General features: G+C 40.6%; 1 protein-coding gene across 3 annotated transcripts in view; it reads left to right on the top strand.

Annotated features, from left to right (window-relative positions):
* Positions 1 to 19378, top strand: part of LOC147032927 (uncharacterized) — a 31859-nt gene extending 12481 nt beyond the window's left edge. The window contains exons 2-5 of one of the 3 annotated variants that reach the window (XM_085870948.1): positions 2338 to 2394; positions 3552 to 3689; positions 8088 to 8144; positions 16026 to 19378. In XM_085870948.1, the coding sequence (XP_085727074.1) occupies positions 2338 to 2394; positions 3552 to 3689; positions 8088 to 8144; positions 16026 to 16813 (1040 nt within the window). In that variant the 3' untranslated portion in view covers positions 16814 to 19378. Of the gene's footprint in view, positions 1 to 2337; positions 3478 to 3541; positions 3690 to 8087; positions 8145 to 12411 lie in introns of all 3 variants that reach the window. The other 2 variants (XM_085870949.1, XM_085870947.1) reach the window with 2 other exon arrangements.
* The last annotated feature ends 2924 nt before the right edge of the window (positions 19379 to 22302 follow it).

The raw sequence follows: 22302 nt of genomic DNA, 5'->3' as shown, positions 1-22302 counted from the left end.
CTCACTTGCCATTGGTTGTCAATCAGCCGAGTGAGTGGGGTGACTTTTCATAGTGTGGCAAGGCAAAATATGGTTATAGTATATCTCGATTTTTATATGTGCCATGTGTCTGAGAAAACGTATCACTTTGTGGAAATATCAGCACTTCAAATTTCCCATTGAAGGTGGGCCAAAGCGACGATACATAAATGACCTGATCTGCAATGCTCTGAAAACCCTCTCATCTTTTTGGCAGATGACTGTACACTTTGTGGTGCAGCACTGATAGGCATATAGCAGCTCTGTCACTCTCTGTTGATCAATCTGGAATGATTAGATTCTGATCAGATAAATGGAACATTTCCTGAAATCCTGGAAAATCTCAATCTCACCCTGTCACTCTGGAAGGACCATCAAACAAACTTGCCTCTCTTTTTCCATCCTAAACCACTGGAAGAGGTTCGGTTGCTTGAACTTCTTGACCTCTCCTCGGCTGCCCATACAGCAAAGCTATCCTCCAAAGCCAGCAGCAGACTGGGCATCCTCAGTCATTCCAAGTCTTTCTTTGGCAAACCTTAACTACTCAAAGTCCATAAGGTCTTTGTCCGTAGCTTCATGGAGGACTGCTCACCCTATTAGTTGGGGCCACAGCATCACAATGGTCTCATAAATTCTGTGGAATCCAAAGCTCTCAACATTATTGGAATCTCCCACGAATAGGACAAAGCACAAGGTCGGCTGGTCTCAGATCACAGGCAGGTTTATGGCTTCTTTGGTTTTTAAAATGACCTCTCCTCTGGTTTTGTCCCCTCTGCTTTCTCAGCCCTCCGACCCTCCCTAATAGCTCCTGAATGTGGGCATTTTTCCAGTAACCCACTCCTGGTTAAATTTCCAAAATCCAGGCTGACTGCATTTCTCAACTTGTTTATTACTATCTTCTCCCAAATGTCAAACTGCCTTCCAGAGGTTGTGCTATCCCATCTTCTCTCCAGGGATTTAAACAGGCAGTGCATTGCAATCTCATATCATCCACCATCCTATGTCACAATTGTCATTACAATTGTAGAAGAATTTTCTGAGCCTTCTGTACAATTGAGCATTTATTTTACAATTAACACAAACAAAATACGCACAAACACATACATATGTGCATCGGAGAGACCAGAAATAGACTTGTTCCAGATCTCTGAAATACATGGAGAATTTCAGTTCCTTCTATAGTGTCCAGTGAGACATAGTATTTTACTTTTCCCAGACGCTGGCACCAACTTTGACAGGTCTTGACATCCTCCAGGGTGAGCTTATCTTCGGCCTTCATACAGCCCCAGCCTGAACTGGTTGAATGTTTGTAACATATATTTCAAATCCAGACATGTTAATCCTCTCCCAGCACAGAATGCAAGAATGACGTCAAACTTCAACTCTTATGGACATTAAAGATAAGTTTCTATCGTATATAGGTTTTAAAAGTCAGTCTGCTTCTCCCAGACTGGGAAGCTGTATTATCTTGAAGCGATAAGAGCTTAGTAAATACATCTGGACTTTTTCCTCGACCCGCATTCTAACTTGTTGGTGTCTTTTATAAAAAAAAATTCCTTTAGATAACTTTTAAGCAATTCTTTTTATTGAATTCAACTTACTGTAAAGGTCTGGAATCATATCATATTTGAGTACATTTCTCTATTTCAGATTTAATACATTTATTTTAATATCAAGCTTCAACATTTTATTATTTGTATTATTATCCTCAAACCCATGATGCGAATTTATAGAGAAAATGCATCTACACCACCATTAACCATTCCTCACCTAATCCTCTTACTGCACACTGCGGTGTGTCCTCCCCTTCTCTCTCTTTACCTGTTCATTAATTTCCTTGCTTTATAGTGTCCAAACGATGCCCCCCTGACTTATTGTCAGTTCATACCCTCCGTCACCTTGCTCTTCCATGAGTCTCGATCTTGTGGAGAAACTGAGACCTTCTCGTGGTGACCATTTCAGTTGCGCTTTGATTATTTTTTTGAAAATATCAGTGTCATCTTTTATGAGCCCTCGTTGCTATGTTTTTTCATGATTCCTATGTTTTTAACTGATGGACTTGCGTAATGATTTGATCACTAAGCTATCTTGGACCTACATGTGTTTAATGCTATATCATTATATGTTATGAATGCTGTTTATGTTTAGATTTTGGCCACATAAGAAAAGAAGATGCACAAGTTGGTCACAGCATAATTATTCTTTCTTCTTAGCTTTGAATCAACTGTGGCTGAAAGGTCAGAAACTTTGAGTTTGAGGATTTTCGTGAAGGAATTGACCATTGATTTTGTTTTTTGAAATGCACATTTTGTTTTATAGATTTTGCTGTGGTGGTGAAGCTCGAGTCTGAGCTTCAACATGGTTCTTCATCCCAAGGCAAGGATTCTTAAAAAGGAAGAAGACGAAAAAATGCCAATGAAGTTTAAATATGAATTTCAAAGAAAAAAATATTATCAAAGCTTTTCGACTTGCACTCCTCAGGATAAAACCGCAAGCAGATGCAGAAGAAGCACCAAACTCTCATTTATAAAGTTACAATGTAATGTCCTCAATGTTGATTGGTGGAGAGAAAGAAAGGACGGGATTACTTGACTTGTGGAACCATAGAGCATCATGAATAATGAGTAGGCAGAAATTAATCACTAAAGTACCGGCGGAAACGTAATGCTAATTATCTGAGGGCTAGTTGGGGAAAAAATAATGACTGTGGTACAGTTTCCACACAGTCAAGCAATCATAGTCAAAGTCGATATAAAGTTCCGACAAATTATTTCTGTCTACAACGAATAGGATCGATTGACCTGATGAAGGTGACGTCCATTGTACGAAAGTGAGCGAAACTGCTCACCGCCTCAAGAGGCGTCTCCTCCACTGAAAACGTGCAATTTTACTCTTACAGGACATCGCTTTGTTTAATCTTTTTGTGCGATCTCCTTTTGTAATCCACCTCTCACTTCGACATAGATACTTTTTTTTTTTATAAACAGTAAGGTCCATCCGACCAGGTGTTCGCCGTGTTTGTTTGAGCTGTAAAGGTATGGAGTATAGATGGACATTTTGTGTTCTGTGGTTTGATACATTTTTGACTTGAATTTCACTAATTTCCCACTTTAAATCCTCTTTCAAAGAACGCTGTTTAAAGGTAAATCTTTGTGTTTGTCGTTTTTATTTACTTGATGCGTGTGTACATTTGAACATGTGTGCATGTATATAAACTGTTACCACAATGGCATTTGGCACCGGTGCGTGTATTATTGCTTTTGGTTGTTATCTCCATATAGGAGTTTCAGAAAGTGGAATGGGCCCTCCCAGGTCTCAAAGTATCCACCTCCATATGAGTGTGTGTGTGTGTGTGTGTGTGTGTGTGTGTGTGTGTGTGTGTGTGTGTGTGTGTGTGTGTGTGTTTCAGCTCAGTGCTGGAGATCAAGCCCAAAGCAATATTAGAATTCCGGTCGCAAGGTAAAAGGTCTCAATTCAAAAGCATTGTCTACCATAGTTATGCATCAGTTTTCTTGATGGTTAGTTGTCTGCAGGTGAAGTGGATTCCATGGAGACGGGAAGTTACCTTGAAAATGTACCTCCAACTTCCAATGAGGCTTTGAGTAGAGTCTGTGTGAAAGAAGAGCCACGTGATGTTTCAGAGGGGGACATTACCGCTGACTCTGTGGCAGGTTAGTAGTGCTTTGCAGAGGGCTAAATTTGCTACTGCTGAACCACAGAACTATTCAGAGCCTCAATTTTTACAAGCCTCACAATCTTTGCAACAGATTCCATGCAAGTATCCATTGCATCTTAATGACCCACAGTTAAACACACCAAATGTATTTATGAATACAGTACAAGAAAATAGTATGTGGATGTCTTAGTGGGCAACTGTTACTGACACTTGCATTTCTAATTTTCTGCTTTGTACGCTGCACACAGTGTTTAGGCTAATGTAGGAGCTAGAACACACAATGGATCAGGATGTAACAGAACAAAAATAACAGTAGAAAGAGATTGAGGTGGTGGGGGGAAAACACACCAACAACAGAGTTGAGGGACAAAATAGAGGGAGACTTGGAGAAATAAGGGATGTGGGGAAGAATGAGGGCAAGGGGAGGACATGGGGGGTGAACAAGATGGTTGGATCCCCAAACCATCAATAAGAGAAGCGGAAGGAAAAACTGAAAACTCAGAAAAAGGTGGGCCTGGGAAGGGTTAATGGAGGTAGAAAAGATCATGGATGTGGATGGAGGATGACCTGAGATGGTGGTGAACAGCTGTCTTGAAGCTCTGAAGGGAAGAATGAGATTGAAGAGACTGAGGAAGTTGGTTCCACAGGTGAGAAAAAAAAGAGGAACTAATAAGTGGAGGGAGGCAGTGAGACTGGATTTGGGGAGTTTCACCAGAAGGGGGTTACTGAGAGACTGCGTGTGCCCTGCATAAACCTGGGAGGGGGGATGGGGGAGGAGCATGGAAAGGGCAGAGGGTGCTGTTGAAGCCAGAGACACCTCTGCAATGGGAAAGTGAGAGGGCCAGATAATACGCCTCATCGTGGGAGCATCCAATGATTTTGAAGACCTTTGTTTCCACGGCGTCAACTAAGCAAGTGTGAGGCAAGGGTGCCAGCCCAGAGGGGAGAGCAGTGCTTTATCAAGCTGGGATAAAGACATTGTAGGTAGATAGAAGTTCAGGTGTGCCAAGGAAAGACTGCACGATGGAGGATGCCCAGTGGAGAAATAAGAGATTTTGGGGAGACTGGCTTTGGAGGCCAACTTGGATATGTGGTTTGCTCAAGATAGACCATCATGGCTGATAGTGAGGGACAAAGATTTGACTGTGACTGAACTTCTTCAAGAGGATTTTTAAGTCAGTACATGTGAGGGTTCACCAGAGGATTTGTTTTGGAGAGCCAGAATGTGAGACTTGTCAGGATTTTAAAATGTATTCCAAGTGTTTGACCAGTTTGTGATTATATTTAGGTCTGCAGAGAGGGAAAAGGCTGCTGTCTGTCTATCTGAAGGATGAGGAATGTTATCACAGAGGGTGGAATTTTTAGCAAAGGAGAATTTTCCAGTCAGAGAGATCGGCGATGAAGATTAGGGATAGGACTGGTCCCAGAACACAGCTTTGGGCACTCCGGCTTTCACAGGGAGCAGAAATGAGAGGATCCTGTTGAGAGCCTTGCATTGGCTACAAGAGTCAAGGAAGTCAGTCAGCCATGTGTGGAGATGACCTTGGCTGCTTTCGGCAGTGAGTTTGGAAAGCAAGGCGGGGTGCCAGGCTGTATCAAAAGCATGCGATATGTCCATAGAGACAGCCCTGATTTCATGCCTGACATTGAGGGCCTCCATCTATTGTTGGGAGAGCAGAAGCGGCATGTCCAAGGTAGAGTGTTTATGTTAAGATTTTGTGACCTGTTCTGAATCTGAACTGATGGTCTGAGATCAGGCCTTTTTGACTCTGATAATGGATTCCAGGACCTTGCTAATGATTGGAAGTCAGCTGATAGGTCAGCATTTGAAGGGTTCAATTTTTGCATCTTGTTACCTCTGCCACCGAAGGTGGGTGGAGGTTATGTTTCATGTAATGTGGTGATGTTGTTGTCTTCCAAGCAGATTGAAGATGGCCGAGGGTAAATTTTAGGGTGAATAGAGCAGAAAGAAGAAGTGTAAGAGGACCAGAGCATGTTTTTAGGACACGTGCACTGATACTGTCTGGGCCAGTTGTAGAATCAGTCGACGGTTGCCAGAAACTTCTCCACATTCTAAGGTGCAAAAGACTCAATCTCAGTGCAGTTGGGTGTGGCCGGATAGGCTGAGTGTAAAGAGTGAGGGGTTGTGGACACGATATCTGGAAGCAAACACAGAATTGAGGCATTCAGCCTTCTCATGAGCAGAGTTTGCTGTGATGCCATTTGAAGTGAGAGAAGGGATTGGGGGAGGGGCATATTTGAGAGACAGACTTAACAAGGTGCCACCAGGTTTTCAAGGGTGACAAGTTTTGAAAGTTCAATCTTGAGGTTGGTCAGATGTTGTTTTCTGGCTCTCCTGAGAGCGGACACACACTTGTGGGGGTTTTGGAGTGATCTCAGGTTACATTTGGCTGGGCTTGCCTTCCAGGTAGAGAAGGCATGTTGTTTCAAGGCAACTGCCTTTCCACAGTATTCAGTATACCATGAGTGGGAGAAAGAGGATGACAACTGAAGATGAGATGGGATGAATGTGTGCAGAAAAGAGAGCAGGTTTCTTTGGAAAAATTTCCAGGCTGAGTTAATTTCAAGGGTGACAGATATAAAGGAGTCCTTGCTAGTCAACTTGAGTGAACTGCAAGACTCAGCAGTGCTGAGGCCATTCTCTGAAAATAGCCAGAGATGTTGATTCTCACAGCACATAATCAGACAACCCAACTGGAGCAGTGGAAGAGCAGGAGACATTAGCAGGGAAGTTAGCCATTGCCTACTCCAGAAAGGGGCTGCATTCTTATATCAAATGCTACAACCTGCATTCAGCTGATGGTCTACCGGTTGAGTTGTTTATGGAGAACTCAACAATACTGTTTTGTTCTGTGACCTGATAGGTTACATTGTTCTTACATTAGCTTATAAATGTTTTGCATGTGTTTTAGCAGTTATGTATGTATTTTGCATGCATACAAGCTGCTATGTATTTTGCATGAAAAACGATGTGTAACTGCATTTCACTGCATTCATGTAGCAATATCGGTTGCAACAACTTCTGTTGTCATTCATTCATGAAAAGTGGCAAACCCAACCATGTTTATGCATAATATAATCACATTGAGTTCTGGATCCCTTTGTTTAATCACAAGACTAATTGATCGTGAATGCAGTGAAAGCACAGTGGTACCCAACCACTAAAGAAATGTTAAGTTTTCTTTAAAATGACAAGGTCTTCCAAATGATTTTTCTGGCACAAATAAGGTTTAATTTTTGTCACCCTCGTCAATACCAATTTCATATCTCGATCAGAACAATGCATCGCCACATCTATGTATTACTAAAACTCTCATCTTGTATGTATATGTATGTATGTTCCCGAAATACAGCCAAAACAGTACACGATAGCGCAAAATATTTCGGCCCACCTTACTCACCATTCTCCTGTGGTGTGCAGTATCAAATTTCGTTCAAATCGGGCAACGAAAAAATTATTAAAAAATCAATTCCCGATTCAGTCAAGTACTCTTCGGGAGAATTTGATCAATGCAAACAATCTCAGCGGTATAGTTCGCTGGAGCTATCATTTGTTATTCTTGAAATGATTTATTAAAAAATCTCAAACATTTAGTATAGACAAAGAACGATTTATTTTTAAGCATAAAATAAACATCGCCATTTTGATCTAATCCTTCAGTGTTCATTAATAAATAAAATTGTGTTTAGAAGATTACGCACAATAATTTCTTCGACTTTCTTTTCTCCATTTTTTTTTTCCAAATTGATGCACAATATTAAGTTTCATTCAAATTGAGCAACGAAAAAAAATTATTTAAAAAATCAATTCCCGATTCAGTCAAGTACTCTTCAGGAGAATTTGATCAATGCAAACAACCTCAGCGGTATAGTTTGTTGTAGCTATCTTTTTCTTTTTTTGAAATGATTATTTTATCAACAGCTGTCACAACGGGAACCCAACGGGTTCACGGATCGTATAGTAATTGATAAAACTGACAAAATTCTTGAATGAAAAGTGCATTGAAACATTGCCATGTCCTCCCAACTTGTCTGAAATGGTTCGGACTAACTCCTTGGTGTTTCCAGAAACTGAAAGATTTGTTGCTTGGCACTCAATGTTCATCACGATCTGCCATTGGAGATGGTGTTTTATTAGCGGTTTGAACTTCACCCTGTGATACATTGACTGGATATAAAGGTGGCAACTGTGTACAGAGAAAGGAGGGGATCATGTAGAAAAGTCACATTTGTGGTTTTCTTATACGTCACTAATTCAGGAATTTATTTAACTTTGGTGGTATGGACTTTTGGTAGATTTATTTTGAGTTCTCGAATTTATATTTCTCGTTCTGTAAATACTTACCGGTGTTGCATTCCTGTATTTTGGCAGCTTATGAAACCTCAGAACTTCTCCCTACATGTCGCTTTGATGACTCAAATATTGATGGTGAGTAGGCATATCCACTGCTCTTTCTGAAAATTTGTTTAACTTGTTACCTTTTTGAGGTCATCTCTACCGAGATGACCAAATAAAGTCGGACCAAATGTCCGTCCGTCCGTCCGTCCGTCAACAATTTTTCTTTCCGACCTTGATGAAAGTTAGTATGTAGGTTGAGGTCGATGAGTGTTGCACAATGATGTAACTTTTGTCCAGGTTCAAGGTCAAGGTCATGAGGTCACGAAAGTTATAAAAATCGCCATTTTCAAAATCTATCTAGTCTGCCATTCTACAAGATATTCGGCAACTGTTTAATGATTATGATAGTAAAAAATATTATCTTGTATCTAACTGGACAGATTTTTGAATTTCCTTTCCGTTTGATCGTCACGTGATCTGGAAGATAGCTAAAAACGCCAATGCGATTCGCAAAGAAGGAAGGAGAAATGAAATATAAATATAAAACACATTTTTTGCCTTTTTTAGGTCATCTCTTCGAGCATGACCTAATAATATTGGTGGTGAGAGGAGAGGTGATGATCCGTCCGTCCGTCTGTCCATCCGTCCATCCGTCCATCCACAATGAAGTTGAAGCGGGAGATCTGGCCATTAGTGATCTTGATAGAGGTCGATGAGACGTACACGATGGTCTGACTTTCAAGGTCAAGGTCACGAGGCCTTTGAAGTTGCGAAAATGACGATTTTCAAATTCTATCTCCTCCGCCATTTCTCAAGCGATCTTGAATTTGACTGTGGCATATGAATCTATGGGACAATATCTAAATTTGGTCGGGCCAGATTTTCGATATTCGCTTTCGTGTCACGTGACTTCAAAGTTGGCAAAAAATGCGAAAATGACGATTTTCAAAATCTATCTCCTCCTACATTTCTCAAGCGATCTTGAATTTGATTGTGGCATATAAATCTATGGGACAATATCTAAATTTTGTCAGGCTGGATTTTCGATATTCGCTTTCGCGTCACGTGACTTCAAAGTTTTCGATATTCGTTTTCGCGTCACGTGACTTCAAAGTTTGCAAAAACTGCCCTACTTTCAGGAGGCTGTATATTTTCTCGCAGAGATGACCGTCACTCCCGCACGGGGGTAATTTTTATATTTATACATTTTCCGCCGAAGGTGCAAAAGTTTCAAAACCCGAAATGTAAACGTCGGCATTTATTTTCAAAATATAATTTCGTGCGCGACAAAATGCCGAGTCATCTTTAACCAAACTGCGCAGTTCGAGCTGCGCAGTAGAACTGCACAGTAGTCTTCGGTCATAACTGAACATTGAGAACTTGTGGTATTATAGAGATGACTGTCACCCCCACACGGGGGTAATTTTTTTAAAAATTTATTATCAGTTGGGGTTAGAGTTGAAATGTAAAATTGCTTCCAAAGAAATAGCTTCATATTATGACTGCTGTTAAGGGTTAATAAAAATCTAAATTGTATGACGGGATAGAACAATTATAGCAAAAAGGAAAATATGTATTTTACATCAGCAGAAATACAATACAGTATAAAAGATGATGGAGAGAATCTGAGCATCTGAAACCTAACCTGTGAAGGTGTGTATTACTTTTGAGCATATAGTGAATCTTCCGCGAGGAGAGGTGCTTTTCAGGCAATGTTGGTTACATCACGAGTGAGAGCCTGTGTTAATTGGTTCATTCTGTGACAAATTAACCAATACGGAGAATTTTCTTTTTCTTCAGCATCATCAATTTTCATGAACCTGGCCACACTTCTAAAACTTCCATGAAAAAAACAAGTCCTGCGATTCATGGGTCCAGGAATTTGTGACTGAAGGCCATCCGAGAACAAATTCGCGTGTCTTTGAGACTTCATAACTGAGCCGTTGAGAAGTAAACTGGATTATCCCACCTATCAAGCCAAAACGAGTTTGGGGCACTGAAATAATACTTCGGGGTCAATGCCTCATTCGCTGAAAATAGCATACATGCATCTCGTGTGTGCAGCCAACTGTGGATCAGATAAAGACCTATTCCAATCTTGTGACTGGCTTTATCCAGGTGTAAAGGTTCCTTTCCTGCAATCAAACATGGTAGTGCCCATGCAGTCAGATGTAAAGGGGCTGTCACACCTTGACATTTTAGCCAGCGTATGGCAAGGTCTCAAAATGTAGATAAAACGCTGGCGTACGCTGAACTATTGATGCTTTTTTTAAGTTTTGGGCGTATAATAACGTGTTGGACGTATGCATAACGTATTCGTAACGTACACAGAACATTTTAATCACATATAGATAACTTATACCAACGAATGCTGAGCGTGTTGTCGGCGTTCACAACCTATGCCCAAGGATAGTCTAATTTATGCATAGCGCACGGCAGCGTATCGCCGACGATTATGTGGCGTAGGCTATTCATAGGCTGCGGCTCGACGATTCAAATCATAACCGCACTAGACATCGAAGTGTGAAGCCGCTGTCACACCTTGACGTTTTAGCCAGCGTATGCCGACGTATGCCGACGTATGAAAAATTTGCCGAACCAAGCTGGCACACGTCGAATACGTTATGGGTAAGTTTTGTATACGTTAATAGCACGCTGGCATATGTCGTAGTACGCTGGCATACGTCGTCATACGCAGAGTACGTCGACAAATTTTCAGCATGTTGAAAATTTCTCGACGTACAACACACATTCCGCATACGCTGGCATAATTTGTAGGCACGCTACGCAATCGTTGACACACGTCGACATACGTTACTTGTAAGTTACTCATAGGTCTAAACATGTCGAGGTAATGTTTACCATACCCGAAACTTAATTTTGAACCTATGAGTAACGTGCTTTGAACCTATGTGTAACGTTTCTCCAACGCACATTGACGTATGTAGACGAATTTGATTGACGTCTTCCGGACGACCATAGAACTTACTGAACGTGTTTCTAACTTACAGCTACTGTATAATAGTGTATTGCCAGCGTTTAGGGGAATTGGTATATAAAAATGGGCTTCACAGGAGGAACCCGTCAGTGTTCCAGACTCCATGGTTTTTTTTTTTTTGGGGGGGGGGGGGCGGTCGCGGCAACAAAAGTTTGAGAACCACTAAGCTAGACATTACCTCGACATGTTTCGACTTACGAGTAACTTGCAAGTAACGTGTAGTCGACGTGTGTCAACGACCGTGTAATGTGCCTACAACACGTTACTCATAGGTTAGAAATAAGTTTCGGGTACGCTAAGCATTACCTCAACGTGTTTCGACTTATGAGTAACTTACAAGTAACGTGTGTCGACGTGTGTCAACGATCGTGTAACGTGCCTACAACTTATGGCAGCGTATGCGGAACGTGTGAGCCATACGCTGGCATACGTCGGAAAATTTCAAGCATGGAAAATTTGTCTAACAACTCGGCGAACTACGACGTATGCCAGCGTACTACGACGTATGCCAGCGTGCGCTTAACGTATACAAACTTACCCATAACTTATTCGACGTGTGCTGGCGTTTTAGCTCAATTTTGCATACGTCAGGCATACGTTGGCTAAATCGTCAAGGTGTGACAGGGCCTTAACAAAAGTTTTCAATAAAATGTTCAGTCTGAAAGTGATCCTCTGTTGTATCGAGATTAATGAAAAGTTGAAGAGTCTGCAGAAGGTAAACATTCTATGTGTTCATACAAAATAATTATTTTTGGCATTCTACCCATATTGGTTTACATTGCAGTCGAGGTAGCTGGCGGAGGATGAGCGCCTCCAGTATTTCTCGGTTACAGACTTTATTTAACTTGCTTTTAAAAATAATGCAATTTCATTCATAACACATTCAGTATTACCTGTGCTGTAGAAAGGTCGGAGTTTATTGTAAATCAGTGATATAACATAATCCATCAACGGGAAGAAAATGATTGATTTATCCGCTCTGAAAGACGACAACGTGCTGACGTTTCAGGCCTTACCTTTTCAATTTCCTATATTGCTTCGATAAAGGGTAAGGACTGAAACACCAGCACCTTGTCATCTTTCATGGTGGATAAATCATCCATTTCCTTCTGATTTTTTATTATTTTGTGCCACCCACACAGACCGTTAGTAGTTCTGTGCTTGAATTATCAACTACATATTTCCACCATGTTGGTGAGACCACTTTTCCACTTAAAGCTCATTGCAATTTTAAGTGAGGTTGTAAAGTTTGATATTACAACTCAGACGATATCTTGAATATTGCTACATCTGTATTGTATTTAACCAGCATATTTTCTGTCCTTATGAAACATGCTCCCAAAATTTGACTTTTTTCAGAAGCATCGGAAAGTCCAGTCCTAATCCCCACATCAGAAGTACGTCGAAGTGAAGACACTATTAGGAAGGAGGTACAAGCAGGTATTTTTGCTGCAGATTCGACTGTGGATTCTCCTGTAAAGACACCACGAAAACGAGTACAGCATCATAAAGACTGGAAAGATGTAAAACGAAAACGACTACGAAACTCTGGGCAGGAATATTTTGGTCGTAACGGTGTAGTTCATGAATCCCGTAGAATGAAAGAACTCACAAATCACAAATGTAACCGCCAATGCCATTTGATATCAGAAGATGAACGGAAGCAATTGTTTCAACAGTACTGGGCATTGGCAGACTATAATGCTCAGGTGTCCTGGATCTGTGGTGCAATCGAACAGGTAGTGCCAAAGAGACGGTATTCACAAAATCAGCAGGAGCCCAGAAAGGGATATACTCGAATATTCTACATGACTACCACAGAAAAGGGATCCTTGACTGTTTGCAAAACTTTTTTTCTGACCACACTCAGTATTTCAAATGGAGTGATTGATAGGGCATTGAAAAAACAACGTAACAATGATGGTATGCCTGCAACTGACAAAAGGGGTCAACACGCACCACCTAATAAATTACCAGTCGATGACCTAGAATATATTAAACAGCATCTTTCCAGTTTTCCAAGGTATTGTAGTTATTACACTTGGGAACACCTGGGAGGCAGACGATGCCTTCCTCCTGAGATCAATCTGCGAAAGCTATACATGCTGTATCAGGAAAAGTGCAGAGAAGATGGAAGGCAACCATTAAAGGAGTGGGCCTATCGAAACATCTTTCAGACAACTCAGTTTGATCTTCCAACCACCTCAGAAAGATTCATGCAAGGTATATTCATTGAAAGTGAAAATTGACACTGAATATGATGTGTAACGGAAGAAGCTTATTGAGGCAACAAAAATATATCCACTGAAAAAGGCCGACAAGATAAGGAGTTCGCTGAAAGCAAATGCTACAGCTACCAAAATGGATCCTGCTCTGGATGTTATAACATTTGACGAAACCTTGCCAATGCTATTTTTTGATGACAAACAAGGTTTACTACAAACGACAACAGTGTACAACTTTTATGTGCACTATGACAAAAGCATAATGGATCATATGTGGCACAAGGGCGAAGCCTCGCAGGCCTCAAACAAACTCGTATCTTGAATTCTCCACTGGTGAAGTGAGATGAGCAGCTTGATATTAAACACATAATAGTATATTCTGACTATTGTGGAGGACACATTTGAAACTATAAAATAACATTGCAATGAATGCACATAATGAATATATTAGATATTTTCATGGTGGACTACAAATTGCTGATGACTGGACATATAAAGCTTTCTCCCCAAGAAATCAATATTTCAGGTTGATACAAAAAGCAAAGCAAAAGAGTCAGCTTGATGTTTATTCCAGAGGAGTGTTATGTCATGGTTTGAAAAGCAAAGCACAATAAATTAGAACGGCACTCGGTAGAGTGCGTACCTCCACCAAGCTGAACAGTTTATGTTTTGTATCCCACTGATAGGCCCGGATATTCAACAAAATCTAATCGGCTTGTTCTTGTCACCTCACCAACTTATGCACCTAGTTTTGTCAAAACTCACCCACAACTTTTTGAGATATCGGTGTTGTATATAGTTTTTAGCCCCATCACTCAATGGTGAAGAATCAGTTTAAAAATTCTCTCATCTGGATCTGGATCTCCACCAAAATCTAATCAATTTGTCCTTGTCGTACACCCAACCTGTCCACCAAATTTCGTCCGAATCCTTCCACAACTTTTTGAGATATCCTGCTCATAGACAAATAAACAGCAGACACAAACAGACTGGGGTGAAAACATAACCTCCATCGATCTTTGGTGGTGGAGGTAACCATTCATTGTTATCCTTTTGACCACCACGCTCTCCAGACAGCACGTACTCCTTTGGAGGAATCGACTTTTAGCATGTAAATGTGAAAAAAAAACAAAAGGATGAGTGGCTGAAAATTCAAAGGATGCACTTTTGTAAATCAGACACCTGCGACATTGATATCCGATTAAATGACCTTGATTTTAAGCATGAGGTCTTCACAAGCTGGACCACCACTGAGAGTCATATGCCAGTGCAAATTTCCTTCTAACACTTTATCTCAATGGTCACAAACTGAAAAATAAATTGGATTACCTCATTTCACTGCTCAAGTACATCCCACTCATGAATTATTCGTTTTCACAAGGATTGACGTCGGCCAGAATGTAAAAAGTAAGTCGACTGAAGTGGATCTATGGCTCAGGGAGGAGCCAAATGACAGCTTTACAACTGGCAGAGGGTAAAGGTGGATGAGACAGACAAGGAAAGCACAGACACAATGCAAACGAGTGGTTGAGTTGTAGGAATGGAAGAAGGAGAAGAAAAAAAAAAAGAGTAGTCACCGAGAGTAGAGATATGGGATCAGAGTGTGATGTGTGGGAGAAAATACAAGATGAGGATGGACGGCACGCTTGAAAGGCTGGAGGGAGGAGTACGAGGCAACAGACATAGGGAGTCAGTTTGACAGGCAAGAGGATAGAGGGATGGAATGGAGGTGAGCATCCAGCTTAGACTTCTGGAGGACAGAGGAATCGGTGTCAGTATCTGAAAGTGAATCTAGCTTCTCGACATTTCATTAAGGAGTCACATTAGAGTTGTGTATATTTATATATATATATATTAAAAAAAAACATCAGTTGATGATCTAATCAGGAGTCGATCCGCTTATACTCATCATCAGTATATTTTTGCAAAACACACAAGGTAAGAAGTAGGTTCGATGTCAGTAAACCTGACAGTAGCTGTTGTCAGAATATTTGAGAGTGGACATGGTTCCAAATACTGTATTTCTAAAAAATATTTGGTAAGCAGAACGACACATTGTAATTGGTGTTATTCTTAAAATTTTGCAATTACATTAAGTTTGATTTGTCCTTTGATAATAACACAGAAGTTTAGAAGTAAAGTGGGCTATCCCATATTTTGTAATTTTTCTCATTGATGAAAAAAATCGAGATAAATAAGACCTATCTAAGCTACACATCATAAGTCAATTTCAGGAGTATAACTCGAGGTCGATGGTAAAGTAACGATGTTTTCAATGATACTTTTAATTAATTTATAATTCTTTGAACTCCTTATCATAACTCGTATCATGTTGGATAGCAAACTTTACTTCCCAGCGGCTCATCTTCCCAAATTATTAACCTGCAGATTTGATTCTAACATTTCTGAGCACTCTCAAGTGATTTTATTATCGGCAAGGTTTTAATGGCCATCAAAAATTTATATCTTTACCCAACGTTTGCACCTTCCGCTCTAAACATCATCAAGAAATATTAACTTTCTTTGAAAAATATATTATTCACTCTTCTTTTATTACACGTCATGACATATCGATGACAACTTTTTCCCTCACCGACGGCATTTTATAAATAGTATCCCAGGTATGCTGAAAGGGGTGTCGTTTCAACATGGTCTGTTTTGGATAGCAGATGAGGAGGTTGTTATGTATTGATTGTGATCCATGTGGGGAACAACATTATGGTTTAGCATTTGTTCTTGTTATCACAGAAGAGCTGACGGAACATGCAAGGCAGTTTTCCTGCTGGAGGTGCCCACAGTCATTCCTTACAGAGGTTGAACTTCACCTTCATATGAAGACACACCCACAGAGCTCTTGTAATAAAAGGCACAAGTGCATTCATTGCCCTTACAGTAGTGATTTTACTGGAAATTTGCAAACGCACATGAGAATTCACACCGGAGAGCGCCCATTCAAGTGCACTGTGTGTGGGAAAGCTTTTGCTCAAATGGCGCATGTACAGTCTCACATGAGTGTTCACACAGGCGAGCGCCCATACAAGTGCACTGAATGCGGCAAGGGCTTTGTTGCATCAAGCCACCAAAAGAGGCACATGAGGATTCATACCGGAGAGCGACCGTACAAGTGTTCTGTTTGTGGCAAGACATTCACTCAAGTGTCGAATGTGCATACACACATGAAAGTTCATACCGGAGAGCGACCACACGAGTGTTCCGTTTGTGGAAAGACATTTATCCAGCCCGGTGATGTTCGACAGCACATGATGATCCATACGGGTGAGCGCCCGTATGGCTGCTCCGTTTGTAGTAAAGCGTTTTTGGCATCAGGTCAACTGAAAAAACACATGAGGATTCATACCGGTGAACGGCCATACAAGTGTACCGTCTGTGGAAAAGCCTTTCCTCAAGTCGCGCATGTTCACACGCACATGAGGGTTCACACTGGTGAGCGTCCGTACAAGTGCTCCGTTTGTGGGAAGGGATTTGCACAGGTGTCACATGTTCATACACACATGGTGGTGCACACAAAAGATTAAACACACCAGTCCTCTTGTTTAAAAGCAATAATTATTACTATTCTGTAATGCACAAAGATCTGCACTGAACTCAGTATGGTTGCACAATAACAACTACAAGAGACAGCGAGAACAATTCAAATGGCATTTATCTCGCACACCAAGAACACTATCTAATTGGAAGAATCCGTATTTACACACACAAAAAACCCCCTTAGAACCGCAGAATGGAGAACGCAAAAGCATAAACAACTCTATGATTTGTACTCTGTCAAAAATAAATATCACAGAAAGCCCGTTTCAGCCACAGTGTGGCCTTCATCCGAGAGGAACTCGTGGGCTGCGTCACCTCGCCTCTCCAGGATGGCATTGAAGATCTGAGTGTACATGGTCTATGTTGATTCCTGATGAAGGCTACTTGGTGGATGAAAAATTGAGCTTTCTTAACTTTCAATCCTTTTTACCAAAATATTGAGTTCGTTGTGCTTTTGTTTCTTCAGCTATGCGTTTTTCACTTTTTTTCTTGCGATTCACAAAGTTAAAATTTTGAAGTAAAATGCAAAAACAAAAATAAATAAAATAGACCACTGTAGCCCTTGAAACAGCTATTTACCTGTTTTTTTCCCCCGATGCTTGCAAGATAATCATGGATCGAACGAATTAATGTGCTTCATCTAGTGAAAAGAGATGGCGATGCCTTTGTATAGTTTTACACCTGTATTCACGAGAGACGGTCATAACCATGGTTGAAATGATGAAACGAAAAAATTTATACGAGAACAGAGAACCTAATGACTCTTTCAACATTGTTTCAAACCGTTGGGAAAGTAATCACACTTAAAAATAGGCATACTTCAAAATATGAGTAGACCGTGTTTGGGGTCGATGTAAATTTTGGAATACAATTGCACATCCCATAATTAGCCAGCCATTGAGAGATGGGTGTGTGTGTGTGTGTGTGTGTGTGTGTGTGTGTGTGTGTGTGTGTGTGTGTGTGTGTGTGTGTGTGTGTGTGTGTGTGTGTGTGTGTGTGTGTGTGTGTGTCCAGACCATAACTTTTTATTTTTAACCTTTTGAGCTTTTGTCGTCAAATTTTCAACAAAACTTTAAGAAGATAATATGGAGAGCACCAGGTAATAAAATTTACACATTTTTTCTTTTTCATCATGTTTAGTTCAAGTACAAAGCAAACGAGCTTTGCATTTTAAGATGCTTTCTAGTTGGAACTTGTTAACCCCATAAATTCTACAACTCTTATCATGTGCAGAAAATAACTTCAGGATCCATGGTCTGCCCTGATCAATAATCTGAGCAGGTCACACAGTAGTGCTGGCAGCCATGATACCCTTTGTATATATTCTTATCAGTGAGTTTTATAAATGAATGAACGTTTTATTTTTTTTGGAGTGGTCAAAGGTTTATGGAGGAGCTAAAAACCATATCAATCAGATGCATCACATGGGCATGATGAGACTTCAATATACTTTTGGATCATTGACAAGGGTATTCACAGACAAGGGACAAATCAATCCAGTCTGTGGGATTTGAACCTAGGACCCCAGTATCAAGACTATGTGCTCATCAACACAGGTGTCATGTCATGTGCATATCATGTATAATGTACATAACATGATGTACAGGTGCATATCACATGTATAATAAATGAATATAAAAACTGCATTTCATTACACTTTTCAGTAGAAGCCAAGAAATATGACAATTCAAATGTACATCACTTCTTTTGTTCCGATATCGATAAAGTCTTGTCTTATCTTGGACTGGCTTCCGATTTTTATGGATGAAATTCTGTTTTTTCTTTCCATGTGGAGGGAAATAAGCAAAATGTTACTTTTAGCAACGAGCTGCAACGGCTCGTTGCAAATCAATCATGAAAGGCCCATTGAAGCAGTCCATAAACTTATCTCCCAACTTTCCCATTTCTAAAATAGTCTACTCTGTCATTAATGATTCTAGTTTGTCTGTTTGTATTTTTAATTTATATTGTACCTTGTTTTCAGTGAATGTTGTTGTATCGCATCCTTTTTGCCAAATTCCGAAATCTTAAATTGTAATCAAATGTGTAAAAGATTTATTTTTTCTTTTGTGTCAAGTTCATTTTATTCAAGTCACTTTATGCACTTCATGAGACAGACTGTGCATCGATGTAGAAATAACCTTGTGATATACACCTGAATACTAAATTCAGGCAAAGCTATTTATACTGGAAACTCATCCGTTTCTAGAAACTAAGAAAACTTTTATTGTGAAACTATAACATGAGGATATGTCCACAGATGCTATGTTTTTTTGGTAATTCTTCATGTACACATCCAGTGAAGATATTGATTCTGAATCCTTGTTCAATGTTGGAGAAAGATCCACAGGGAAACCCAGTGTCTTGATTTTTTTCAACTTCCACTAGGAAGATTGACATTTGTATTTCCTAGAACAATTTGTTGTTGGTGGTGAGATGTATTTGCAAGGAAGAGTTTGTCATTCAGAATATCAGAAAATGTTAGTTCTTTAAAATATATATTTATTCTGATCCAAACAGCTATTTCAAAGATTAAAGACATCTTTACATTTGTTTGCTCTCCGTTTAATCTCTGCATTACACTTTGAAAACATGACCCTATAAGCAGCGGGAACAGTAACCACTGGGGCCACTGACTCTCCAGCAGTGCCAGTCAGGATTTTTGTGCATGTGTGCACCCCAGCCATCCTCACCATTTCACTCCAGTCTCCAACTCACTGTTATTACATTTCTTTTGTCATTTTTACCTCCTCTTGTTGCTATACTTCCTCCCATAGTGGCTCCCATCCTTTTGTTGTCCTGTTTGCAAGGCCCTCCCATGCATTTGAGGACTAGGCTAAATGCACCTGATCAAGACTGTTCATCATTTGTGCATTTGTGGTATTCCTGCAATAATTAACCTTCTCTTACAGGGTGTCCACAAATTAACGTTCCAAATTCAAACCGTAATAAAATGAAAATAAAAACGAAATTGCACACAACAATGCAGTTTGCTGCATGTGAAAGAACAATTCTCAAAGTTTTATTGTCAAGATCCTCATTTATCATCAGAACACTTATTTGTGAGCACCCCTTGTAATGTGTTGAGACGATACTCGATCTCCCTCCAGGTGAGGTTCATCATTCCCGCATTTATGGTCTCGATTGCAGCTATAATCCTGCTCTTGAGATCCGCAATATCAGTAACCCTTGTCTGGAACACCATGTCCTTCACAGTCATAACCCCTCAGCTCCAAGCAAGTGCCACTGATAGATAAAAAAAAACAACTCCAGAGGGGTTATGTCCGGTGAATGTGGTGGCCACAGAATTGGATTGTCACACCTAATCTATCAATCGTTGAAGTGTTCATTGTGGAAATCCCACACTATCAGACTCTAATGTGGGAGAGCTCTGACTTTTGGTAAATGACCTCTAGTTGCAGGTTTACCATTTTCCGGAATATAAAGTTCTCCAACATATCCAGGTAATTGTCAGACTTGCGAGTGGCTTCAGTCATAAAGAATGGCCTAACGACTTGGGTATGCATTAGGCCGCATCACACATTAGCCTTTGGGCTGTTGCACTCAAGTTATTGGACCTCATGGGGAGGCTCAGAGCCTAAAATCCTGATGTTATCCCTGCTAACCTTTCCCGAAAGGTGGAAAGCTGACTCGTCTGAGAAGAGTGCACCGTAGGAATCTGTCATTTTCGTCTGAACATTCCAAAATGTGATCCATCATGTGCAGTAGTCTGGCTTAAGTGTGCACCACTTGATGTGTGTGTGTGTGTGTGTGTGTGTGTGTGTGTGTGTGTGTGTGTGTGTGTGTGTGTGTGTGTGTGTGTGTGTGTGTGTGTGTGTGTGTGTGTGTGTGTGTGTGTGTGCGCACGCAATGTACCATTGAGTGGGGTAGCTACAGCTTCCTGGTACAAGTCCAAAGAGACTTATGGAGATTTCATTGAAATCACCCTCAAATGTGTTCAACATCCTCACCACTTGTGCTTGGCTGGCCTACCCCCTCCCTCTGCAGGATGCTACCAGTCTCCCGAAACTTTTTATACGACTCATGAATCATTTTTTTTCTCGATGGTAGCTACCATCCATCGATCATCCTGAAGCTTCGTTGAATCTTTGTATCTGATTTGGTCTCTATAAGCTATGCTGCACTGTGTTTTTTTTTCTTGTGGGGATACCATTTGCAATAAATGTGACAATACGTGCCAGGAGGAGACACCCGGAAACAAAAAAGTCAATTCAACTTTGAGAAATGGTTTTTCACACGTAGCAAACCGCATCATTTTTTCCAATTTCATTATGGTTTGAATTTGGAACAGCAATTTGTGGACACCCTGCATTTCCCTCAACTCTGCGATCTTCCTGTGGGTCATTCCATGACAACTCAACCATAAAAAGGGCATTTTGTTGTCTGACCCTCTCAGATTTTGCTAGAAAATTCACCTGAGGGTTGTCAAGCTAACCGAGTTTAAAAATGCGAGTCATTCTTTTTTTTTTTTGAATTTCACCTTCAACCTGTCACCTGGCAAAGGTCAATATAAAGTGAAATATTGGCCTTGACCAGAAAAATCACCCTGGCCTCAAAATAAACCTACCTCGTATGACTCGTAATGTGGGTTTCAACATAAGGCCAGGGCCTAATTTCCCTTGTCTCTTTGTGTGACTGAGTGGAGACGTCTCAAATTATTATTTAGTTTTACCTCACCTTTCATTTTTCACTCTGATTTGTTTTCATTATCACCCCGATTTATTTTCATTAAACCATTATTGTTGAATTTCTTGGTGTTCGTTTATTCATTGTGGGTTCGAGAATAAACCCATGTTCTTCCATTTAGGTAAGCACCTTAGCTGCTTTCCATCCTGTGCGCATCGTAACTGCCAAGAATTTTGGCTGTTCACCCCCGAGTTAAGACCATCAGGCTATCCTTCCAAGCCGGTGTTAATCAGCCTGAACACGACAATATTTTTTGATTGTTGTGGATTGCATAAAAATCTTGTCACTTGGCTGGCAACTTGCTTGTGAGATAGGGGCTCCTGCTATTTTTTCTCAAAAGCCCGATACATTGCGAGTCATACGAGGTGCTCCATATGAGTGGCTTCAGCAATGAATGAAAAATTCACCTGAGGGTGACTTCGCCGTTCGACGATCATGTGTAACCCACATAAACTCCGAAAATGTGTGACCCACATTTTGAGTCATACTGTTGTGGGCTGGGGTTCGGTGGCGATAAACGACCACAAGGTGGAGCAGTGGAGTCGTCTCCCACCGAACACCCGGAATTTAAGTCGTGACTCGGATAAGTCCGAGAGTTCACGCGTCCCTTAGCGGACAGTGGTCGCCAATATTTCGACGGTGTGGGGTCGGGTTAATTGCCTAATTTCAATATACCTAAATACCCACGTCATCCAACGACTGTAAAAAAACACACCCTCAACCGACTTTGTCCGAATCGAGTCACTATCACCGACTAGGATCCGGCGTA

This window comes from Eptatretus burgeri, chromosome 2 (assembly GCF_056783735.1).
Source record: "Eptatretus burgeri isolate ZD-2024b chromosome 2, Ebu_testis_v1, whole genome shotgun sequence".
In the NCBI taxonomy this organism is placed as follows: Eukaryota; Metazoa; Chordata; class Myxini; order Myxiniformes; family Myxinidae; genus Eptatretus; species Eptatretus burgeri.
This window is presented reverse-complemented; position numbering and strand designations above follow the sequence as displayed.